We start from the raw sequence: 25,156 nt of genomic DNA on the forward strand, positions 1-25,156 counted from the left end.
ACCACTCACCATTAGTGCCTGGCTTAACGTGTTGGGCCCGGCCATACGATGACACAGCCGCCATGGGAGGCCCATCAGGCCGGCCGCAGGCAGCGCCGCCAACACCATTTGGGCCCTGAGCGGGCACAGTGGATCCGCAGGCTGAGCAGCACCGGGCAGACGCGGGTCCTGCCCGAGGCCCAGGGTCTCCCACAAGCCGAAGGCAGAGGCACCCGTGGGGGTGATGCAGGGGGCCACCCTCGAGAGCCTGCCGTGGGGCTGGGCTCCACGCGGGACAAGGACCCGATTGACTTGGAGGCCCCCCGGGAGGGCTGGCTGCAACAAAACCGCCAGCCGTCACTGCGGTGCTGCAGGCTGGCACACCTGCAGGCTGGCACACCTGCCCGCCGCCCCGCTCGGCCCCCCGCACACCAGAGGCAGCGCCTCGCCTGTGCGCCGTCCACGGGCGCCTCCAGGCCCGCGCAGGGCGCCGCGGGACAGCAGGGCCGGGGCGGGAGGCGGTAGCGGCCGGCAGGCCCCGGGGCGCGCCCGTGAGCACCGCAGCGCCCGGCTCCGCCTGCCAGCGGCGGGTGCCCGCGGCAGTGCCGCGCCTGGGGCCGGGCCTGGGCGAGCGCGGAGGCCCCGCCGGCCCGTGACCGGCCGCGTCAGGTGACGCGGGTCACGCCGCCTCCCCCGCCCGCTGGGTGCGCGCCCCGCCGGCAGGCTGCGCCGCGCGCTCCGCCGAGCGCCGTGCGGGGGAGGGGAGCGGCGGCGGCGGCGGGGAGCGGCGGCAGGGCACGGCGCCAGCGCGGTACCTGGGCCCCCCCGCGCCCGCGGCCAGGCGCGCCCCGAGGCCGCCCGGAGGCAGAGGGGCCCTCGGAGCCCCGGCGGGACCGCGGCCGGCATGAGCCAGGTGCCGAGGAAGCTGCCGGAGGAGGAAGAGGGGGACGAGGAGGAGGAAGAGGAGGAGGAGATCGTGGGCTTGGCGGGCTACGCCGACGGGGCCGAGTCCTCGGACGGTGACGCGGAGAGCGGCGGCGATGAGGCGTGTGAGTGCCACCCGGGGCGGCCGCAGCGGCCGCGGCAGCGAGGGCGGCGGGGAGCGGCGTCGCGGCCGCCGCGGGGGCTGCCCCCGCAGAGCCGGGGGAGCGGGCGCCGGCCTCGGAGGGGGCTGTGGGGCAACGAGCGGCCGCGACTGCGGGTGTGGGGTGAGGCGGTGCGGGGCAGGGCCGGCCCCGCCGGCGCGGAGGTGCGGGTGAGGCGGGCGGGGGCCGAGGTGAGGCAGGGGCGGTGGCGGGCGGGACGGGGCCGCCGCCGGGGAGGCCCGGCTGGGCTGCGGGGTCGGGCCCGGCTGGGCTGCGGGGGTCGGGCCCGGCTGCCTGCGGATGCGGGTCAGGGAGGAGGCCGGGCTTCCCGCGGCGTCTGGGACGCGGCGAGGGTGAGCAAGGCACGAAGGGGGCCGAGGCGTCCGGGGAGAGGGCAGGCCTCGCTGGGACCGGGCTGGGTGGTAAGAGGCCAGGCTGAGCGGGGATGCTGCCGAGGGGACCGGGGGAGGGGACGGGGACAGGGCGCTCATGGGGGGCTACCGCCGTGACACAGAGAGCGGGGAGCTCAGAGGCAGGAGCAGGGCAAGGTCTGCCAGGTAGCAGAAGGGACTGGGGGTAAGGGAGGAGGCAAAAGGAGTGCAGGCAAAGTGTGTGTGTGTGTGTAATCTCCTTTCAGTATTTTCCATGTCTGGGGTGAGAGTTGGTGGCTACTGGTGGCCACAGCCTGATGTGACTTGAGTGTGCCAAGGAGGCGGGGGGGGGGGGTGGGGGTGTTGGGTGTCAGGCTATAAAAGGTGGCGGTGACATGCAGCTCTGTGTGCAGGGCTGCTCTGCAGCTGTGGATGTCAGTTCCCACAGTGGCAGGCTCCGCTAGATGTCTGCTGTCCATGTGTCTGTGCATATGAGGACCCACGTTATTCACTGCGTATCTGTGTCAGTGTGGATGGTGATGCTGGGAAGGACAGGCTTACCAAGAAAAGCAGTCTCATTCAGTAAAAAAAGGCAATGCCAGCTCAGAGCCTGTTGCTTTCATTCAGAGCCTGAATTCATTCTTCCGAGATGTATTTCACAAAGGAGCTTGGAGAACGCTCAGTATCTCCGAGTGAAAAAAGAGCTACCTTTTTATGATAGCATAAGGAAAGGCCACATCTGTTAAACCTACTCTGGTTATTAGCATGCAGAACCTTCTCCTTAAAGGCCCAGTCCTGCGGGCTTTAGGAGGTATCACATTGACTAATGAAATTTTGGGGAGGGGGGTGTTTTGAGTACAATCCTTCATGGCTACAGAATATGGGAATGCTAGGATGTAAGAGCTGTAGCTGAGACTAATTAAAATCTTACTTGCAACTGCTAAATAATTCCTTTTATTTTGACACAAAGAGAATATATTTTAGCATATTTCTTTAGTGCTAAACTAACTTAGCTTTTTCCATAGAGAAGTAATCTGTATTCTGTCCTCAGAGGAATTTATTTGGGTGGTTTTCAATAGGAACTTTGTTAGGCTGTTAAAAATTTCAATTGCTTCTTCCGTAGCAACACCAGAATATTGTACTTAACAGAAACGAACCTTTACATCCTGAATTGCAGAAGACAGTCCATGCAGGGACCTGTTTTACACAGAATTAAAACAAAGGTCCATTTTAACAATCCAGATCCCCTGGCTTTCTGTTTCGTTCTGAATTCTCTGGAGAGACACAGCGCATCTGTAATGGAGGGGGTTGCGGTTTGGGTCCGTGTTTTGTGTATTTAATACTGGGCTGCAAGGCAAGGGACTTTCCTTTTCCCAGTTTCTGTCCTCTGTCTTCCTGGATGTGTATGGTAAGTGGTCCAAAATTCAGTGTCATACCCTCCACTTATCTACACAGAAAGAATGGAAGGGCAGTGTAAGGAGAACAGCTTCAATCAGTTGCTGTTGAAAGTGAAGGGAGAAGCCAGGCTTAAAAGTAAAAGCGTAATTTGTGCCTGTAGGCATACAAGAGATTTCAAAACTTCATATTGGTTATCTCTCACCCAATACTGGTTTCTTGTCTCCAGCCTGAATGCTGAAACCATGCTTTTCTCCTCTTGTTAATCTTTTTACTTTGTAAATATGGTCATATTCAGAGACCTTAAAGCACTTAAGTTTACATAAAGCCTAGTCATAGTTTTGATATATGCAATTAAGAAGTATTTAGAAGCAGGGAAACCCTCTGCAGTGCCCCCAGGGAAGTAGCTTTAAGGCATATCGTTGCAGATTGATGAATTTGTGGCAGAGTGGAACAAGGTCTTCTGGTTCTGAGTCTTTTCTTTAGCTACAAGAATTTCCTTCCACCAGGTATTTCTGCAATGTTTATAAACCCACAGTAGCTGAACAGCTCTCCTGATAACTTATAAGCTTTTTCTGTTAATTGTTTAGGCTCAGGCCATCTGTTAGCATTGAAGATGTTCATTGTATGTGTTTTGTAAGGCTACTGTCTTTTGACAGCACTCCAAAGTGCTGTAGATATCACAGTCATAGTAGCACTGGAAATGCTATGAGATCAGTGGGCTTGAAGGTACATGAATGGAAAATTTGGGACTCCTAATTCTCCTTTACACAAAAAAGGTTAAAACTTAAAAATGACATAATTGCATTAGTGAGCAAAAAAAAATAATCATTATGATCTGTATTAGTTTAAAACTAAACTCAGAGGCTTGTCACCTTGTGGACAGTAACATAAGCAAAATAATTTCTTTTGACTTGACATCATTTGAGCAGATGAACTGCAGTGCTTTATTTGGATGTTTGAAAACTGGCGAGATCTACAAATACACCTTCCGACATGGCATCCCCATCACGTATGCCTGTGAAGCACTGATAGTCATCTGCTCTGACAATTCATTGCAATTGATGTGGAATACAGGATGGGCTTCAAAAACTATTTTAATTATCAATTAATATCTCTAATAGCATGAAGGAGATATTGAAGTATTCATTATGAGTTGTGCATCCTGGTGAGACAGGTCAGGGCTACTACGTGCAGTTCTCAGTTAACTCCTCAGCTCTTCCGCACATTGCAGTGCACATAAATTCCACTCCATAAACCAGGGCAACTGCAATTACAGAAATTTTGTAAGGAATTGAGTGCTTCTCTGTGGGGAAAGTACTTTTGGCTTTGTTAAGTTTAATTTGTGAATACTTTAAAGGATACCAGTTCTAACCATTGTGACTTCCGTTACTTCAGTTCTTTATGGCTGCTTAGAAAAGTTGAAATATGAAGGACTTTGATATGCATTGGCAACTGGGATTTTATAACATTTACTCTTTGCAAAAGTGAATGAAGCAAGAAATGCATTGCATCTCACAATAGGGAAAGTTATCTTTCCCATTACAGAATGGGGAAGAGTTTACCGTTTCTCTTAGGCATATTATGATCTCACTCAGTAACCTAGTCTGGGAAGCTGCAGTGATACATCTACTGGCATTTCTGTGGCAAATTAAAGGAGCTGTCATGTACTCTGCAAAGGAATGTGGGCAGGCAGCGCGTCGTCCAATTCCATTACATATAAGGTAATCTCTTAACTTTCAGAGGAAAGTGCTATAGCAGCCTTGCTATCTAATCAGGTTTGGATGATACTCATTTACATTTCCCTGTCTTTGAACTGGCAGGATTTCAAAAGTTAAATAACAGTCTTACTAGCAGAAGAGCTGGTGTTCCTTCTTCTCATTGGTAACTCTGTGCTTGCAACTGTGGGGTTTTTTTAGTATGGCTTTAATATAAAGCAATTTCTTTCTAGTATTGCAATCCATAAAAATCTAACAGCACGGGATAATTTAATACAACAACAATTTTAAACCCCAAGTTATTTTAAATATTTTTTTTTAGCTACATGTGAGTTTTTAGCCTGTTTCTTAAAGAAAAGGGAGTTACATAGGTAGCCTGTCTTCTGGTTGTCTCATCACCAGTCAGAACTTTGGAAACTGCTGTCTACCTTCAACCAAATTTGAATGAAAGACATCTCAAGGGTGATTAAGTTCCCACAAGTTTGACGAAAACTGGCATTCAGAAGAGAGGAGAGACCCACATGAAAGTGTCCTGAGAGGGACAGGGGAGCAGCTGTGTGCACTCTCTGTGGCAGCAGCTGGCAGACTGGTGTACACGTGTACAGTTTAGCCAACCAGCATGGGTTGAGCTCCAGATCAGCCATAGCATGTCATATCTGTTTTTTGCAGGATATGTCATAAGACATGCAGGGAGAAGTTGGGGTTATTGTGGTGGGGAGAGGAAGGGGACACAAAGTACAAATCCATAGCAAATTAGGCTTCATAAGTTCTGTTGTGTAAGTTCTGAGCAAGTGGGAGTTTTTTAAACTTACGGAAATATGCAATAAAGCCTCAACCAGATGAGTGTTCTTTACATGCCTTTATAAAGTTCTTGTAAAGCTTTGAATAAATTTTCTTCCCTTCTGATGACCAAAATGCAAATTGCATGATATATGGATATATGCACATTAATGGAATTACATTAATGAAATTGCATTTGGCAGCTGTGGAAACTTTGTACGTTAAAGAAGAGAGTGGGGTGGAGGAAACGCCATTGAATCCCGTACCTTTGGTTTCCTTTATTGACAAGACTGTACCCCCAAAACATAAAATATTGTTACGTTGTCCTAGAGCAGATGTTTATTACTCTTCTATAGGTGGGAAGTGTTGTAGGCACGTGTTTCTTGCAGCCGCAGGAGGGTACTATCACTGTCTTGGTGGACAGGAAGAGTAGAGCAACGTGTTGACTGTGGTTTATTACTTCCTAAATGTATTGTTTGAGTCAGCAGAAGTTGGCCATTGCTGCATTAGGAGGATGAGGTTCTTAAGGAGTTACCAGTCACTATTCTGCTTGAAGGAGTTTCATCTGCTCACTGCTCCAGCGTGGCAGTGTTTGATGCGTGATAATTGGCAAGAGCACAGTAAGTGTTAATACCTGTCAAGGCCTTTCAAATGGATTTAAAATGGATAGGATCCCACCGGTAATGGATGTAGGGGCCCCACTGAGTGGCGTAACCACTGACGAGCCAGTAGATGGTGCCGAGGGATGCTTTTATGCTAACTCTGCGAGACCTTCCGTGGAGAAGCCCTCATTCTCTGTAACTGAAGTTCAGGAGGCAAAACCAGACGTGAACGAGGTTCTGAAGGCACGTCCTGCTCTTCTGGTTTGAAACTTGGAAGTGAGGCTTGAGGAGCGCAAGAGGACAGATGTGATTGCCACCCCTGGGTGCGAAACATGCACCTAGGCAAAGGGTTCCTTCAAGCTTTCCATGTTTTTCAACCTGTAAGGCTATGTAATAAATTAACAGGTTCAGTTTGTTGCTGAGGTTTCTTGGTTTGGATTTTTGTACTTTTGGAGTAAACTTGATCACTTAACGTATGGGGGGGGGGGGGGGGGGGGATATTCAGGAAGGATGTGTATGAACAATTATGTGTTAGTTTTCTGCAATTCAAAATTTATCCCAGCAGAAAAAGGGAAAGAAATACAATCCATGTTGTGCTATGAATTATGTTGAATAGTCTGTACTGCAGCGAGTGGGAGAAGGTCTGCCTGACAGCTAGTGTGTTTAGCCTGTTGTCTGATCAGTATTTTAAACCTGACCACTGTGTGCTGTGAACTTTACTCTGCAGATTTAGCATTGACAACTCAGTTTTTTGTGTTGCTTGTGTTTGATGGTGCAGACAGGGTATCACAGGGGTGTTTGGAAGCTTTTATCCATTTATGTGTAGAGTAATTTTCAGCTCAGCACCAAAGGACTTTTAAAAGTTATAGGCCAACTAAATGCATCAATTTAGACTGTTGTAGCTGTTTTGATTAGAGATACCTGAAACTGAAGCTGATGTCCTTACAGGTGTGGATAGCTATACATTCATGTCCTCACAGATATAACAGTATAGTTTACTCCCATAGCCACCTTTATGCTAATATAACTGGATCAGGACTAGAAAATTTTCTGGTTTAGCCTTCTGCAGCCTCTTACAGGTGAAAAGTGGGTTTTCTGATAGTATAGGCTAAGGGGCAAATAATTCAAGTTAAGATGCCTGTAGCACTGCTCCCTAAGCTTAAAAATTGGTAACATTTGCATCAATCCAAGTAAACGTGGCATGAAAATAAATGCATGTTATTTGGTAGTTACTAATTGTATTGCCATAGATTATTACTTTTCTTCTTGTGTGATTTTATTCAGTTTTGGATTTCAATGATCCCTTCAGTACTGAAGTTAAGCCAAGAATCCTGCTCATGGGATTGAGAAGAAGTGGGAAGTCTTCCATTCAGAAAGTTGTCTTTCACAAAATGTCACCTAATGAAACTCTCTTCTTGGAGAGCACAAACAAGATCTGCAGAGAGGATGTTTCCAACAGCTCCTTTGTCAACTTTCAGATATGGGATTTTCCTGGGCAAATTGACTTCTTTGATCCTACATTTGACTATGAGATGATTTTCAGAGGCACTGGAGCACTGATATTTGTTATTGATTCTCAGGTAAAAAAGGGGGCTTTAAACTACCTTTTCCTTTTCTTCCTTCAGCAATAAATGGGTTGGAAAGCATAGATATATTTTTCAGAGCAAATAAAGTACTTAACTTAGATCACAAATGCATTAAAAGAAAGTCATTAAAACTTGAAGAGCTGCTTGGTTATTTTTAAGCTCTCTTTGCAGTATGTTCAAAAGTTACCTGATTTGCTTTAACATCTCAAGGGTCTTGCTCAGATTCCTGAGTGCTGACAGCATGAGATTGATGCACATGCTGGATGTAGACTCAGGCTTCTAGGGAATTTAAAAATTAAGCTGTTGTCGAACTGTAGCATTATCTAAAAGTAAGTATCGCAAAATTTTGTATATATATTTTAGGAACTTTCCAACAGTTGTAGCTTTTCTTTTTCCTTCATTAGGATGATTATATGGAAGCATTAGCTCGGCTGCATCTTACTGTGACCAGAGCCTATAAAGTGAATCCAGATATCAACTTTGAAATCTTTATCCATAAAGTGGATGGTTTATCTGATGATCACAAGATTGAAACACAAAGAGATATTCACCAGAGGGCAAACGATGACCTTGCGGATGCTGGATTGGAGAAGATTCACCTCAGGTGAGAAAAGCTGCTATGCAGAGAATCCTAAAGAGGAGAGCAGTTTATTTGACAAGTTAACATTTTCTGTTCTCTTGAAGTAGCAGGCAATGAGCTTTTGATATATGAAGGAAAAGGATAATCAGAGACATTGCATTTGACCTGAGCCAAACAAAGTATTTTATTTCTGATTGCTGTCTTGGAGGGAAAGCTGGAGAGGAGATGTGCTTAAAAACAGATGACAAATACAACAGAGTCCTACCAGTTTTTGCTGCAGCTGCTCTCTTGAAATAAGTTTCTTGGACAGTGGCAGCAACCAGTAGAGCTCCAGACAGTAGATTGTATATGCCACCTACATTGCTTTTGCCTTCTTTGATATCTCTCTGCCTCACAGTCCCCTCCCAATCGCTAGTCCTCACTGCTGCAGCCTGCTTGGAGCCACTTGGGGAAGACAGGTGCTGTATCTTTGCGTTGTCTGCTGATAAAGCAGATTATTGTACAAATAATGGAAAATAGTGGACTTCTGCAGACTGGGAACTAGAGGACATGAAGTTGTCATGGCTTTTTTAGCACTTAAGCCAAGTACAAATATATTCAAAAGCCAAGTACAAATATATTAAAAAGAGAGACCTGCTCCAAGTTAAGAGCTCTTTAGAGCTCTTAACTACTTGACTGCATCATTGAATTGATAAATAGGTCCACAGCTTTCAAAAAATAGATCATAACAGATGTACTCAGTAATATTGCTCTCCTGCAATTTGAAAAATATTTTCTTAGGAATACCAAGGTGGGAGTTGCATCATGAAGTTCTACATCAAGGCCTAGTTTGCAGTGTCTAGAGTTTTTTTTTTTGTATGGAGATGAAGTCCTATGCTTCAATCATAACAAATGACTTTTGATCACAAGGGGTAATTGCATAAAATGTAGGCACTTGCTGTTTGACAATATTTCATTTCACTCATACTATGAAAGGTACATCATGTTCACAGTATGTGGCTAAAAGGAAAATGTGGTGACGTTTTTTTCCAGCTTTTATCTGACAAGCATATATGATCATTCTATATTTGAAGCATTTAGCAAAGTGGTACAGAAACTGATTCCGCAGCTCCCAACACTGGAAAACCTGCTTAACATCTTTATTTCAGTAAGTACTTGTTACATACTTTGTCTGTAGATCCGGCTCTGTCCAACGTGCATGTTCAGATACTCTGTTCACTGCCTTCTGAGACATTATGAGCAATGTGAACTCTCAGAGAAATTACCAGAACTTAGCTGAAATGTACCCACGTGCAGCTTGGCCTCGCCTCCCTGTCTATTACACAGTGTTGCTGCGCAGCTGAGAGTATTTCCTGAATCACATGAAGTGGGTTAGCAGTCGTCCCTTTTCTGCTCATACCTTGATCTGAATGTTGCAAAGGTCTGTGCTGCATGCATTTAAGTAGTACTTAAAACTTCTGTAAATGAATTCTTAAAGGAACATCATCTAGTCTGACCTCCTATGGAGAATTGTCTGTAGTGCTTCCTAGAATTCATTCTACATTGTATCAAAGTTTACCCCACTTAAAAAAAAAAATCTCTTCTTATCTTGGAAATTTTTAGAGATAGAGTCCATCACAACTTTCACCACTTCTGTAGTTACTCTGAAGGCCAGTTAGGGAGCTTTGTATATCTAGTGGCTTGTTACTACTGTGGAGGCTCCACTGTTCCTGTATGTGTGATCTCTCTCCTTTATACTGGTTCTGAGACTCACCCGTTCCCTCGTGGAGTCACTGACACACACTAATGCGCTGTTTAATTTAGTTAAAAGCAGGTCATGGAGGAGTCCAACATGCTCTTGTTTTGGCACAAGACAAGAGATGGGAACATGTGGCCATGAGCAAAGGGGAACACAGTGAGTAGGTTGTAAAAAGGAGGAACTCCCTGTTTTGGTGGTCGTTAAATCAGGTCATAGTAGCTCCTGAAACTGCACCCTTTCTCACAATATTCTAATTTTGCACCTTGCATCTAGCATTGATTTGTCAGGCTTCAGTTTCCAAGCAAGGCATTTTGTTGTTCCTTTTTGTGATTTTGATGTAATGAAATATTTAATATCATTCAACAGCCTGTAAAATAAAATTAGACTTCACAGTTTCTCAGTGTAGGGTGTGAAAATGGAGAGAGAGAAGAGTTGGATGTGTTGCTGAAAGGGAAAGCTAGGATTAGAGGAAGGTCTTTCCAAAACATACTCTCCTACTGTTAAGTAGCAAGTTATGCTGTTTCACAATGAATGGACTGTATACCAGGTGCCATCCAGTGTCAAAATCCACTTAGGACAGAAGAGTATTGACAGAAGTTCTGGAGCAGTTGGATATTGGATATTGAATAAGCCACACAGTCTTAAAGAGAAAGCTGTCTGAATGATAGTCCAGTTTGTGCCAGAGTCACCCCAGTGACTCATATTGTGAGTCACATCTCTGTATGGGGTCTCCTCATTGTTTGGAGGTGCTGAAGAATTTGTACCAAACCACCAGATGAATCAAGCACAAGCTGCTACCTGAATGACTGACGACAGTTGCTTGTGCACCCAGAACACCCAGGAGGCAGCTCCAATAATATCTAGAATGTCAGATGTAATTTGTAAGGAAGAATGAGTCTTTCAAATATATGGGAAGTCCAAAAAAGACTTGTTCCTTTGTTCAGTATGAGAAAGAGTCTCAAACTGATTCTTAGCTCCAAATAGAGCAAAACTCGGTTTGTTAATGACCTAGAGGAAGGTTTAGCTGTATCACTATGTCCTCAGCATGCTTACTGTCTGTTTTTACAAGTGTCTTCTATCTGTAGACAGGAGACTCGGAATGACTATTTGCAACCACAAGAAGACTAAACATCATTCTCCAGCACAGAATTAGTTAGCAGGTGCCTCTTTACTTTAGCACTTTAGTGACAACAAATCTTGATGTGGATTTTGGTCATGCCTTACTTCAGGAAGCCAGTGTGTTGGATATCAAAGTGTGGGTGTATTGGTGTTCTAGTTTGAGTTTTGCAGCAACATTCATGAGGATGTGCTTTCATTTATGCCATGAAGACTTCCAACATGAAAAAGCTGATGACTACAAAAATAGATCTGTGATCACTCTGAAGTTCACAGCAGGTTTTTGCCTACCTTCGTAGTGCCACAGTGTGTTAGCTTGTATGTTTGAAGAACCATCAGTGTGTTAATCCTGCTTCTACATTCTTTAATGTAACTGCTTGTAAATCATAAAGTAACAGTTGGTTTGGCATTCAGAACCCATGAAAACCTTACCTGACTAACTCTTATCAGCATATAGATGGATTTCTGGTTTTTAATTACTGTGACCTTACCAAGCAGTCAAGTTGTGTGACATGGGAATGTGGATTTTCATTTTAGCGTTGTTGGGATTTCTTTGAGAGATGTTAAAAAAACAAACAATGAGTTATCATGATAAAAATAAGTTGTTTTGTTTATTTAATGATTTAAATTTTATAATTTGTAAATTCAAATGTAGTATTTCAAGCTAAAACTCATTCAGGACATCTGCAGTTTGCTGCAAGACCTGTCTAAATAATTGTCCAAAGTTCATTCCTAACTGTAAGTGACTTGTAAAAATTACTTTTTAGGGCCAAATTCTGGCTTATTCTTCATACTTTCAAGAAGGAAAAAGATAAGCCTATTTACCTAACCTAGGAATTGGAGTAATACTGCCAGTTTTATTGAACCCGTTCCATTTAAAGAATAGAAACTGCCTTCTACTTTATCATACCAAGTGTAGTTGAGAAACATGGTTTGAATTTCAACTACCTCATGGTTTTTACCTATCTAAAATAAAATCTCATATATTCGTGCAGATTTTTCATAGTGACTCTCTGGGTTCAGATTAGCCATGGAAGAGTCTTACATCACTTCAGAGTGCTTGATAAAGCTTCTAGCACACGTTACATCTTCTTTCCAGACTGTAGGGTTGTGTCAGAGATAACTAGTGCTTATTCTGACCCTGCTCTCATTGACATCAGTGGCAGCATTTTGTTCAGTTGCGTAAGGCAGCTGTTGGCCTTTGTTTCTGTAATAAGGAACCCTACTGCTGAAGTAACAGAAACAGTTGATTTCTTATTTTCATTTTCCCTGACTGAGCATTAAGGATGTAATGTCTCTTTGAATAGTATTTTTTATTCACTGTTTCCTGATTTGTTTTATGACTTGTAATTATTGTTTGTGATTATTTTTTTTTCCCTTGAGCAATTTCCTCTCAAACGTTCTGGCAAATCCTTTACTTTTTCGTTTAAAGTGGTACTAAAACCCAGGGCAAATAAAATCTTTGGAGTCATGTGGGTACAATTCAGTGGTTACTACTCCCGGCAGTCTATCCTACCCTGTTGCAGAGGTTACTGTCATCATACAAAGTTTGACAGAAGCAGTCTGTCAATAACTTCGTTAAATAGTTGACTTGGAAAAGAAAGTTTCTCAGTAAGTCCTACCACGATGTATTAATTTCAGTGACAATGAGCGTGGTTTAAGTAAAGACACCAAGCTCAGCCCTTACCATCAGGCATAACTGCTGACATGGCAGATGTCTCCAGATAAAAACCTTTTAAACTGTCACTATGAGTACAGCAGGCAGGCTGCAGCAGCTGGAGTTCTGAGATGGAAAAATCACTTCTCATTGTTAAATGTTATTATATTGTCACTGCATCTCAATAATGTAAAGTATGTCTCACCTGTACAGCTGAAATTGTCACCATAGCTCTCTATATAATGCAAAAGTTCATAATTGATTCTTCATGAATGACACTACAGGGCTTGAGTTCCAACTTCTTTTGTCTAAAATGACTTATTTTCAAATACATATTCTGGCAATGAATTATGGCTATATACTTACATAATAGTTACAGGTGAATCTCGTGATAAATCTTATTTTACAGCATCTGTTGAAATTTGTGAGGTGCTGTTGGAATTACTATTTAAAAATTAAAGTTACAGAATTATCACTTGTGGCCAGAATAACCAAAATAAACATGCATACGTTTTTGTTCTTAGTGCTCAAAGAATGTAGACTTATAGAGGTGTGTAGGCTGAAAAGGACTTTTAGAGGTCAGCTCCTGCTCAGTCAGGCTAGTTAGAGCAGGTTGCTCATGGCTGGATCCAGCCCTGCTTTGTGTATCTTCAAGGGTGGAAACTACAAACTCTGAGGTCAGCATGTCCCAGTGCTTCATCACTCTCCTGCTTATTTTTTTTTTTTCTTATATCAAGTTAGAATTTCAGCTTGCGTCTTTTGCCTCTTGTCCTCCAACATGGTAGCTCTGAGAAGACTTCATCTCTGCCTTCTCTGCACCCTTACATTAGGTATTTGTAGATAGCAACGAGCTTTCTTCTCTTCAGGCTGAACAAAGCCAGTTCTTTTGAGACTATCCTTGTACATTGTGTGCTTCAGCCTATGTACCTAAGGTATCCACAGTTTATACTTTGTTTTAAATTGCTTCTTATTAATGACTTACTGAAATGTGCCACTCACAGAGTCTTTTCCACAATGAAATGCAAGAAATTCACCTCTGGGCTCTTATTATTGATGGAAGTTCCCAGCCTCAGCTGTGTGCGCGATGGTGGAAGAATTAAGCCTCTTTAAGAAGAAAATGGCCAAAATATTGCTGGCCATTGTTCAATAGCACACCTAGCATTAAAATTTTTCTACCTATTTCAAGAAATTTGGAAAGTGGGGGGTCACTTTTTAATCTCTTAATTCTTTGTTAAATAGTTGACTTGGAAAAGAAAGAAGAAAAAAGGAAAAATTCTGCAACTATGAAGGAAGCTGAAGCTATTAAAGTGTGTCAGGGGCTTTCAGTGTGGTTTTGGTAGCTACAAAACCGCTGTGGCAGCAGTCCCAAACCATATTAAAAAGGGAAGCCCATATATGGAGAAAATTTGGTTTGATGAAGAAAGTTGCTTCTCTTCCTGTATACGTGAATTCTGAAGGACATTTTGTAGCTTGAGCTTTAGCAGCACTGGGAAATTGCTCATTGTGTTCATGCTGGGACAGCTGCTCAGGTGCAATAATCCCTTGGTATCAGCGAGCAAACTACTGTTTTCAGTTAAGCAGTACATATTTTTTCCTCGTCCAGGAAGCAGAGGCTTATGGCAGTTTACCTTATCTACACAAAGAGTATGAGCTAGCATTCCTGGCTAGCCTCTGAGAACCATGAATACAATACATTTCCAGTATGGAGTGAGTCGTAATCAGCTTGGCAGGGTGACAGGAACATAGCTGTCATCACATTAGCAAGCCTTAGCATTATAAACATGGGTTTAACCACCAATGCTACATGAAAACTGAAAGAGCACCATCAAAATACTGGTCTTTCTCCTGTGGTGCTGAAAGATGTTCTAAGGAACCAGACACGAAAACATCTACAAACCCCAGAGACAATTTCTCGGTTCCCTTGAGAAATTAGCGCCTAAGCACTGCTGCATTCTTTGTCCATTAAATTTTTCTTTTTCTTGTTTCTACCTTCTTGCATGTCCAGCTAGAATAACTTTAAATTACAGCTGTCTCTATATGTCCATTGTTACAGTCAAGAACCCAAAAGCTTGATCTTGGAAGACTTTTTTCCCCCTGACAATAAATGTAATCTCTCCAGATGTTTTCCAGAGGGGGGAATATGGGAGTGTAACTTGGCATCATGTCTGCTCAGAGGCAGAGTGTGTCAGAAGGTCTGTAATCATCAAGGTTTGCTACAAATATGAGAGTGCTGTAGGTACATTCTTCCAAAATGAGCTTGATTGCAGTTTAACTTCCACTTCTTCAGCCTAGCTTTTTATGTAATGGACAAGTAGGGGAACAAAAAAGCTTATTAATTTGAAGGCATGGCTTCCATTTTATTTTTCTTTCTTCTTTTCTTAAATAGAATTCTGGGATCGAAAAAGCATTTTTATTTGATGTAGTCAGTAAGATCTATATTGCAACGGACAGTACTCCAGTGGATATGCAAACTTACGAGCTCTGCTGTGATATGATAGATGTTGTCATTGACATTTCTTGTATATATGGGTAAGTAAATTGTTAACGTTATTCATAAAACTGTGTACCTGGAATCCGAATGGCCTTCAGAATTGGAATGGTGTCAGTATAAACAATAATGAGAATGTGTAATTTGTCAGGACAGGTAAGAAGGAGGAAACGGCATGCCTCTGAGGTACAGATCCCCTGCTAGCAACAAGCACTGTTTCCAGCCTAGCCTCTTTTGTGAACACCTTCTTTTCTAATAAGTTTTTTTTTGGAGAAAGGAGTGGGAAGTAACCAACGTAAAACAAAAGGAAACATTAACAACATTTTTTTGTTCCCCAGGGACGAATTTTAACAGAAGGATGCCTCACATGTTAAAAAAAATTGGGGCCATATTTAGTTTTGTTTACTTTAATAGCTAGTGGCCTCTACTGGCCTTAGTGAGCTGCTTCACTCTTGCTTCATTCAGTTCTTCATTGTCTGTCCTCTTTTTCCCTACATGACCTTTGTGGGTTTTTTTTCAGTTTCTCCTCCTTATACATTGGTAGCTGGAGATCTCCTGTGGTAGCATGTACATCTACTTGCAAGTTATGTTTTAAATGCCTTGGCCAAATGTAATGCCAGCTATTCCTGGGAAAGATGGGGGCACATTAAGAGTCAGTGCATTAAGAAGACTTGGAGGCTAAATCACCGCGTGCTTAGAGTGTGGGATTCTTAGGTGGCCTTCCATTTTTACCCACTGACAGATGTATTGCACTGTTGGAGAAGGTATAAGGGAGAATCTTGGTGCAGGTGTGCAATAAACATTAGAACTTTGAAAGGAAGATTTTGAATATCTTTCTAAAGATTCTTAGGTTTGTATATTCTACTGTGTGTTCCAGATTTTGGAGTCAGTCACTTCAGTAACTGTAGAAGAACTTGTGTTTTACAGAGGTGCACAATGAAGGATGCTGATTCTGTGGCATTTTTTTTGTACAGAGAAAGTTGCTGCTGCGTAGTTCAAAAGACTATACGTGTGTTTATTGCCTGTACAACACGACTTGTGGAACACTCTACTCACAGAATGTCACACTGCCACTGTCTTTGTGTAACCACTTAGCGTTTATCACCAGAAATCTGGTTGCCATGTTTTAGCTGTAGACTAAAGGCATGATACTACAGTTAATTTCTTGTGTTCTGTTCCTGAAGCGTCTGTGGAACTTGCTACCTTAATATGTTATTGATACTAATTTTTATGGGAGGTTGGTGATAACTACCCATTTAACAAGATCTGTGTGTGCATTCAGGAACGAGGGCAAAATTGCAAGGTACAAAACTAATACAGTGATCATCATGACACATCATCTGTGAAAGAGAAATCTCTTCATGATGGGTTGTTGCAAAAGTCAGCATCTCGTGAGGCAAGTCTCATGATGGCTTAAACTATCAGTCAGCTGCCACTGCTCAAGCAAGTTTACTGGATTTGGAACTATCAGTACAGACTTACTGGTTCACATGTTTTAGATAAAGTCATAATACAGTGCATTGATTAAAAGAAAATACAGCCTTGTGCTAAAAGGTTGGTAACTAACAGAGGAAAAAATAAAGCTTCAGTTCAGGTACTTTGCAGTCAAACGATCTGATTTCTAGCCCCAAATCTTAAGATTTCATATGTTATTGGATAAAAGATATAATCTCTATGTCGTCTTAGTTTATGTAAAGTGTAGTTTGAGGAAGAGTCTCTCTGAAAGGCTAAAATGTAAATTTCATAAAATTTGAGATCATCTGGTGAAAGAACCAATGGGGGGAGTACTTTTGTTAGCTTGTCTGGTGGCTTATCTTTCCTTGTTTGTTTGTTTGTTTGAATATTACCCTTTAGGCTTAAAGATGATGGCACTGGAACTCCTTATGACAAAGAATCAATGGCAATCATAAAACTGAACAATACAACTGTCCTGTATTTAAAAGAGGTGACAAAATTCCTTGCTCTTGTTTGTTTTGTCAGAGAAGAAAGCTTTGAGAGAAAAGGTATTTTTCCCCTTTTCTAGTATTGCATTACTTTTCCCTTGTATTAGTGAGTTAATGAATAACTGTGGTTGTCATTAGCTGATAACGGTCTCTTAGGTGTATCACAAATATTAAAGGTAAGTACAGCTTGATAGAGCTTACGTAACATGTTTAAGGCATGAAGTATTTGTGCTGGCATTAAGATAAAATGAAATCATAAACGTATTTGACAACTTTCTGATATGAAAGCATAGGAAAGTTTACATCCAGAGCAGTAAAGCTTCCATCTGCAACAGTAGAATGTGTCAGTTTATCTTGGCTGACATTGATTTGTGCCTGTTGGCGCCAGCATATGCATTTGGAACAGCTTGTGTGCCATAACCACGGGAAAATTACTGGAACTGGCTGATAGAAATATGTTCTTGCTTTTCTCATCTCTGAAAGGAGGCTTTTGAAAAGCTGCGTATTTGGGACCTAGGTGGCTTTCATATTTTGCAGTTTTAAAGTGCATAAAATTTCTTGGTTATCTCTCTGACCCTGATCAAGGTCAACACTGAAAGCTTAGTTCATAATTGCTCTCCTTGCTGGCATGATGTTCACTGAGTTACTTCTCTTAGTGAAATGCGGAGACCAGAACTGAGCAGTGGAAGAATGAGCCATCATTTGGGCTTGTGTAGCCATCTTGATACTAATTCACCAGTCAGTGTTGGTGTGTTTGTGAATGCAGTACTCCTACCATGTCTGCTGAGCTGTTGACAGCTATTTAGCATTTATTTTATAGAACTTCAACTGGTCAGATTTCTCTTTCATACCCATACCACCTTTATTATCTATGAATGTTCGATGCGGTCACTTTCTTTTTCTGCTGTAAGCATAAGGAGTGTTACTTCTACATACCTACAACAACACTGTTTCAGAAAAGACACCATATTGAGTAAACAGCTCTTAGGGTTTGTCCGCAACTGTGTCAAGTTGTTGCGTCTGCATGGTTTGTGACGCTTTGTGCTGTAGCCTGTACTCTTCAACAGTACAGTTCTGGTATTACAATGCAGATTAGCTTTTGGTGCCTGGAGACTTCCACATAATATTTTGTCTGAACTATAGGGAGAGAGAAAAGAAATTCCTGGAAAAAAATTAAAGTGTAACATGATTAGAGTTTAAACCACTTGAAATATATACCATGTCCTCTTAGCAAAATTGAAGTGGAAAACACTGCAGTATTTCAGTTTAGAAAACTTACTGCATTAACCTGGAATGAGGTCATACGCACAGTAGCATAATTCTAAAATTGTATTCCAGTATTATACAACCGTAGCACCCAGTGTCTTCCAATTGACTACCAATATGGCTTTACAGCTTTTCTGTGGGATCATATTCAGCCTACTCACATGGTAATGTTATCTGCCTATTATGTATATATGTAATCTAACAGCATGTCTATTGTGTTATTTTTCAGTTACAATGTAAGATGAAATATAGCTGGCTCTTATTTGGTGATATTTCTATAAAGTATCTGTTTCAAAGCTTACGCATTGTCAAATGAAAATTCTTTAATTACTAGATGCTACTTATTTTTATCACAGTTATTCTGTAAAGCAAATTTACAAAATGACACGATATCTTCTGAAATATTTTTTCTTGCAGTGTGATGAGCACTTCTTCAAAGCTCTTTATTAAGTTAAAGCTTTATCTGCCAGTGAACTTCTATTTGTTTTCTCTTAAGACTAGAAAGTATGTTTAGTATCAGATGTAGTATGAAACTATAATGCTCAGTGAATTATGTGTATTAATTAAATGTGCTTTTGCTTAGCACAGAAGAAAATGCCCAGAAAATTCACTGATCATGACCTCCAGAGAGAGAGAGTGTGGTATTTCACTAAATGTAGAATATAAGCAATTTTTTCATTACTTAATGTATATAAATGTTTTTATTAATATGGAGAATATTTCTGTCTCTGTAGGATTAATAGACTACAATTTCCATTGTTTTCGAAAAGCCATACAAGAAGTATTTGAAGTAAGAATGAAAGTAGTAAGATCTCGAAAACATCAAAGCCACATGCAAAAAAATAAAAGACCCACTCCCAATGGGACACCAAGAATGCCACTGTAACTGAGGTTTCCTGGCAGTGTGGCAAGCAAAGTTTGCCTGAAGTTGATGTGACTTCTGCATCTCATTGCACTGAGTGAAAAGAAAAACAAACGGGACTGATGTATTATATGAATTTGCCCTGAATGTTCAGAAAGCACTGTTTAAATATTTTTATCCAATCTTTTTTTCATATAGTGAGCACTTTGAGCAAAAATGTTGTATATATAAGCATTGAGGTGAACACTTGTAAGAATTTTCTTAATATATGCTGTAAACCTTTTTCATGCCATATTAAGAAAAAACAGCTGTGACAGAAATACTGGGTACATAATTTGCACTTTTTCATGTTTTACTTGTGGAGTTGGACTTTGATAAACTTAGTTTTTATGGTGATTTTGATGCATGGTGTCAGGTAAAATGTATGCTGTAGTTTATTTACCTGCTACAATCAAATTGGTTAGTAAACAATTAAGAAAACTTGGTACAATGCCTTTTAAAATTTGTGACAGCTAATACCTAACATTCATACAGATCTAATTTCATATATTTTTCAATTTGTAAACTGAAGAATAATTTTGAAGTATTACAGCAATAAGCACCTTTCCAGGGATCATAACTGGTAGGTAAATATTAGCTTTTATAAAACAGGCTTTTGGCCAGATTTCATCTGGAGTTCTCCATAACACTGGTTGTGCCCTCTATTGGGTCTGTTTTTATTATTTACCTCAGCATATACCACTAAAATACCTTTCTATAAAGATAAATTGTTTTGTAAAATGGCTCTATGTTGCACTTGTATTTTTATAAGGCTTCAGAGGAGGGTGTTGTATCTGAAAGTTTGAATTGCTAAGTTTGATTTGAGAGCCTGCACATCTACAGTTGGCACAGTGAAGAATGTGTTATGTATTTCCACCCTGGTGTTCTGATGTACTGATAGAAAGTCCTAAAGGTGCTGGCAGTGTGTTCTGGTTCCCTCTAACAGGGGTATGTCTGTGATTGAAATCAAGAAGAGGCCATTAAAATGAGGACTGGACAACCTTACCTGCTGTAGTAATCAGCGTACATCACTAATTTTTATTTTAATATTGAACATGGGCAGACTTACCACAGGAGCAGCCAGGACAACAGAGCACTCTCAAACCTAAAAAAGTAAAGCTTATTTTCCGAGTTCTGTATCCACTGGTTTTGTTTAATTAATGATACAAAATTACAGTTTCTAGTCCGAAGAGCAACTGTTTTTTTTTTCCCCCAGTCCTGCCACAAACCAATTGCATGCACAGTCCGGCAGTGTTGTCGGCAGCTCTTGGGAGAGGGAAGAGCACGAGCTGAATGAGAGGCAGTTTGCCATACACCAGAGACAGGTAAGGGGAGCTGGTACCTCACTCATTCATAACTAATCTCCCCCTAGCTGAGATAGTTCTGGAGACAGATGGGAAATTGAAATGTGAAAGTTTTCCCTTAGCCAAGGTAAGGCATAATGCTACATGTCTATCAGTGAGAAGAGCCCCCAGTGTTGAATAAGGAGGGGTTTAACCTGTGGTTAGCAAGTCCAAATTCAGTTGTGGTTTCAATGCAAATGCAAAGTTTCTGTATTTCAAATCTCTTTCTTTTTCTTTTAGATTTTATTGAGATCCTAGGCTTTACTTTAAAGGGTAATACCCCATATGCTACAAGAGCCACTTCTGACAAGGCAGTGTTGAGGTACCATTTTTAAAATTAGAAATTGTGCAAGAAGTAATCACTTTCCAAATAGTGCAGTATTTCCAAAATGCCTGATCTGTGAGTCTCCATTTTTATGTATCATTGGAGTTGCCTACACACAATAGGGACCATTATTGAACAAGCCATGTCTCTTTAAAACACTGGTTTAGAATAAACCTAAATCAATTTAGCATCCCATAGGCACTTTAAAGTCAGGAGCTGTGTAACTGTAAAAGATTGGTTCCAGCAACTTGCTGTAGTTGAGGAAATCTTTGTAAGCAATTCAATAGGCAGCGGCCTGGAGTACTTAATGGATTCTTTGAAGAGTTAAAATGCATCCTTAAGCATGCACTGGAACATGGATATTAAAATGTTACAGTGCTGGAATGTCTTTTCTAAAATTCTGTGATTACAGACATGCTATGCGTTAGCGTGGAAGTGTGATTGACAGGAGCAAACTACTCTGATAAAGTATAATTCAAATGGATCATTTGAAGCCTCATGTTTTGTGATGGAACAATTATTTTTTTCTCATTAAAAGAAAAATTCTGGGTTTTCTTGCATGTGAAATTGCACTCCTGTGATAAAGTTTTATACTAAGGGAGTTAATTCTGTGAAAGTACTGCAGTGATTTTTAAAATAAATTTTAAAGAACCTAAAAACTCCAGCCATTTTTATATGTATCATCAGATTAAGTTGAAGAATTAAAGAAAATCACCCTAAACAGGTCATCATATACAGTAGCAACTGTTTGCTTTAATGACATGTTTACTGTCCCTGTCATTTGCAATAGTCATTGCAGAATATTTTTTTCTTAAATTGAACATTGAGCTTTTTCCATTTTTGTGCAGAATGATGTGCACAATGTTATTACATAGTGATCTTTGTTGCTGCGGCTTTATTTCTGTCCTTTTCAATGGGGAAATCTGATCATTAACACCAAAATTTCGTATTCAGATTCTAAATATTTATTGATAGCCACATATGAATTTACTCAATTACCAACAAACACCTCAATTTCACCCACTTCAGCTGTGTGGAAAATGAGAAATTAGCTTGGTTGGGAAGCTGTTGGGCTCCTCTGATATGGTGCATATGGTTGACATCCCACTTGATTTCCCACTGTATTAATATCTGCACATTAGCTCATGCACATCTCTTCTAATGGCTACATTTTAAAAAGAATCTAACAGACTGTTCCTTTTCATTTTGCTTTTGCCTTGGTATCTTCTGTGTTAACTTTCTCATTTTGCTGTCTCTGTGTAGGTGTTTTGTCATGAACAGGTCAGATACCCAGTTTCCTTGGTTCCTGCCAGTCTATTTTCTCTTTGGCTTATAGGCATTACGAGCTACAGGCTAGGTCTTGGGGAAAAAAGCTACTGAAAAAATACTAAGTACAAAAATAGCTGAATTGTATAAAATCCATTACATGCTACTAACATCCTTAAAAATTATTCAACATATTTATGCTGTAGCTTGGTATGTATGCACACCATAAAATACATGTTCATATTCAAGTTACAGTTCATGCTGGCAGTCAGATTCTAAACATTTCTTCATCATCTCTGGAACATATTTTACAAGATAACATTCATATGGATAGATATGTCCAAGGAAAAAATAGATCTAATGCAGCAGTCTGTCATAATCTCTTGGACTAAACTAACGTTTTTAATAAGGTAAAAGATTTTCAGGAGACTGTCAGAGGATATGATCTACTGAATCTTTTCCTTAATAATACCAGAAGCCATGATGAGAAGGAATGATTATTTATTGCAGAACTGCTGAGTACCAGAAGGTAGAGAAAAAACTATTGATATCCTTTCTGAAAAAAAACCCAACAAATCCAAAACCCAAAAAACAACCAGCAACAACAAAAAACCCAAACAAAACACCAAACCAGTAACTAAACATGCATTAGCCTAAATTGTGGAGGGTTGGGATCCTCACAAATCACCTCACAAATGAGTGCAGACGTGAGAGACAAAAAACCCACAGTGGCCTAGTGTGCAGGCCAGAACATTTGACAGTCCATTCGAAGCTGCCTTCTTTCACAAAATGCAGGCCAGGACAAGATGATGCACTTATCACAACAGGCTGCATGCATGTACATTGAACCATGTGGAGGTGGTCTGCGTGAGATCGGTTGCACCGTGTGGTCCTCAAAGGCCCATGTAGTAGGCAGGGAGTTCCAGGACAATATCAGCTGACTTCACTGTTACAGCAGGATTTACCCTTCTTAGATAGGTTTTTACCCCCACTCAGTGTGAACTAAAAGCCATTCTGGACTCTGCTGAAGTAAAGGATAGTGTCAGTACAAATGTAAGTATAAACCAGGCATGAACGTGTTCACACTGGAAATCAGAAGTGGATTTCTAAAGCAAGAGAGCAGCAATGTTGTGGAGCCTCTGCTGAGTGCAGGGAGAGCAAATAGCCTGACTATGTCCAAGAGGAACCTCAGCTTGTCGATAAAAAGGGGTATAAGTTGTGGTGATCATGTCACTTCCTGGAGATTGCTAGCATCAGGGAATGCTATGGTCTTAGCTCATGTTCTCACCAACACTCTTGAATTTCTGACCCAGATGAACTCATGTTTGCATTTAGGTGTTTATATGTCAGGCAGGTGTCTGCTCAGCTAGTAGCAATCCATTAATCGCTGCAAGTTTACTTTCTTGGTCCTCCTAACGGAGCTGCCTCCTTGCTCCTTGCCATGCAAACCCCGAGTCTTGTACTTAGTGTGTGCTGCCTTGCTAAATGCTGCCCACGTCCGTCCTCAGCTTTCTGTTATTCCAGATAAAACAACCATCCAGCAGGTGGGGAGCCAGTAATGCTTTCAGATTCCTTCACACCCAATGCTGCAAGTACCTTTTTGCAGCTGGAGTTCCTCTAATGCTGCTGGTAAAGCTGCCTAATTGGATGGAGTGGAGGATATCCTTAGCAATAAAGTTAAAATCTTTAACCAGAACTCCTAGGGTTTCCAGAAGCCTCGCCACCCATTTTGCAGTGGTATCATTCCAGGGACCTGACACCTGTGATACGATTCCTACTTGTTCTGAGGTTAAGTCAGAATTTGATTGAATATTGATTGAATTTTCTTGTTGATCATGTGTATCCATATCAATTTGGGGGCTACTTTGATAATGGTCAGAGCCATCTGAGCTGTGGGAAACAATCTATTTCAACTGCCTTCGCAAAGCAGTATACCGAGAGAAGAGGGGTGTGCCTTCTGGGAAATCCAGTAGAGCCAAATCAAAAGGTCCCAGGGGCCAACAGCTTTGTCTCTAAAACCTGCACTGAGAAGGGGAACCATATTCTGCTTTTCTGCAGCGCCCTTTCCAAAGACTGAGTCTGGTGAGCCAAATGATCTGATCCACAAATTGCTTCTCTTTCAATACTCCCTTTGCAGCTGCTTGAACTCCTTTTCACTGCTGTTACGCCATTCATTGTGCTGTCTGGTCTCACATCCTAAATGCTGAATGCAAGCTCTGCAGCAGAGGCACACGAATCAACTCGCTCCCACCAGTGCTGTTCCCCTTGCTCAGCACTGTTTCCAGTCCTGTTCCTTCAGCAGTTTCATTTCATATTTCAATCCCACATTTTCTATCTATAAAGCAGCAGTTGTCATTCCAAGTTCTGCAATTCTTCATAAAGCCCGTTATGCAGAAGCTTAAGTACTGGTTTTAAATTGAGTGTTCTCTTGGTGGATTTTAGATGCCTTTCCTGCTTTTCTCAGTGCACCCTCTCCCATGAAAGCTTCCTGCTCCATGAACTGACTGCATCCTTAAAAGTTCTTCAGGATGGAAGACATTCATTCACTTCTCTCCCCTCTTTATATTCCTACCATTAATAGTCCCCATAAAATTCAAGCTATACATTTCTGATTTGAATACTTAACACCAGATTGCACAATTGTTTTCAGCTTTTGTTATCTCTCTTTCAGAATAACAAAATTCCTCTGCATCCTGCATCCCCTGCCAGTCTGCACCACTGTGAGTCACTTTGCTAGACACCTTTCACCACCTGCAAAAAAAGCCTGCAAGCAGGTACACACAATTTAGAACTGTAAAGTAATTCATTGGTTAATACAGGTAGCTATGACTAGTAGGCTACTAGACTTAGCGTTAACATGCTCACATCCCTCTGTAAGACACCAGATGAGTCTTGACTGGCCAGTGTCGCCAAACTGCCATCTTCCTGACTCTGCTTTTTCCTTCCAGCATTTTACACCTTTGCACATTGGTCTGTTTCTCCTGGACCGCATCTCAACAACCCTGCCTCCATCTCTA

The 25,156-nt window shown here is 41.6% G+C and overlaps 2 protein-coding genes across 2 annotated transcripts in view; one reads left to right on the forward strand and one right to left on the reverse strand.

The window, feature by feature from the left end:
- ANKRD6 (ankyrin repeat domain 6) overlaps nucleotides 1-535 on the reverse strand; it is a 104,489-nt gene extending 103,954 nt beyond the window's left edge. Inside the window, exon 1 of the mRNA XM_080389343.1 lies at nucleotides 10-535. The gene's annotated coding sequence lies outside the window, so the exon portion shown is untranslated. The remainder of the gene's footprint in view (nucleotides 1-9) is intronic.
- Nucleotides 536-633: 98 nt separating this feature from the next.
- On the forward strand, nucleotides 634-19,950 carry RRAGD (Ras related GTP binding D). Its single transcript, XM_080389414.1, has 7 exons — nucleotides 634-1,028; nucleotides 7,215-7,510; nucleotides 7,921-8,120; nucleotides 9,129-9,243; nucleotides 14,994-15,136; nucleotides 16,950-17,098; nucleotides 19,039-19,950. Exons 1-7 carry the CDS (start codon nucleotides 884-886, stop codon nucleotides 19,188-19,190), a joined length of 1,200 nt encoding a protein of 399 aa, XP_080245540.1. The 5' UTR covers nucleotides 634-883; the 3' UTR covers nucleotides 19,191-19,950.
- Nucleotides 19,951-25,156: the final 5,206 nt, after the last annotated feature.

Source organism: Falco punctatus, assembly GCF_963210335.1.
Source record: "Falco punctatus genome assembly, chromosome: 5".
In the NCBI taxonomy this organism is placed as follows: domain Eukaryota; kingdom Metazoa; phylum Chordata; class Aves; order Falconiformes; family Falconidae; genus Falco; species Falco punctatus.

Excerpts from the sequence above, each read along its gene's own strand:
- RRAGD (XM_080389414.1), top strand. The coding sequence starts at position 884 with ATGAGCCAGGTGCCGAGGAAGCTGCCGGAGGAGGAAGAGGGGGACGAG. Across the intron at positions 7,511-7,920 it reads TATTTGTTATTGATTCTCAG|GATGATTATATGGAAGCATT; the intron begins GTAAAAAAGGGG and ends TTCCTTCATTAG. Across the intron at positions 9,244-14,993 it reads TGCTTAACATCTTTATTTCA|AATTCTGGGATCGAAAAAGC; the intron begins GTAAGTACTTGT and ends TTTCTTAAATAG.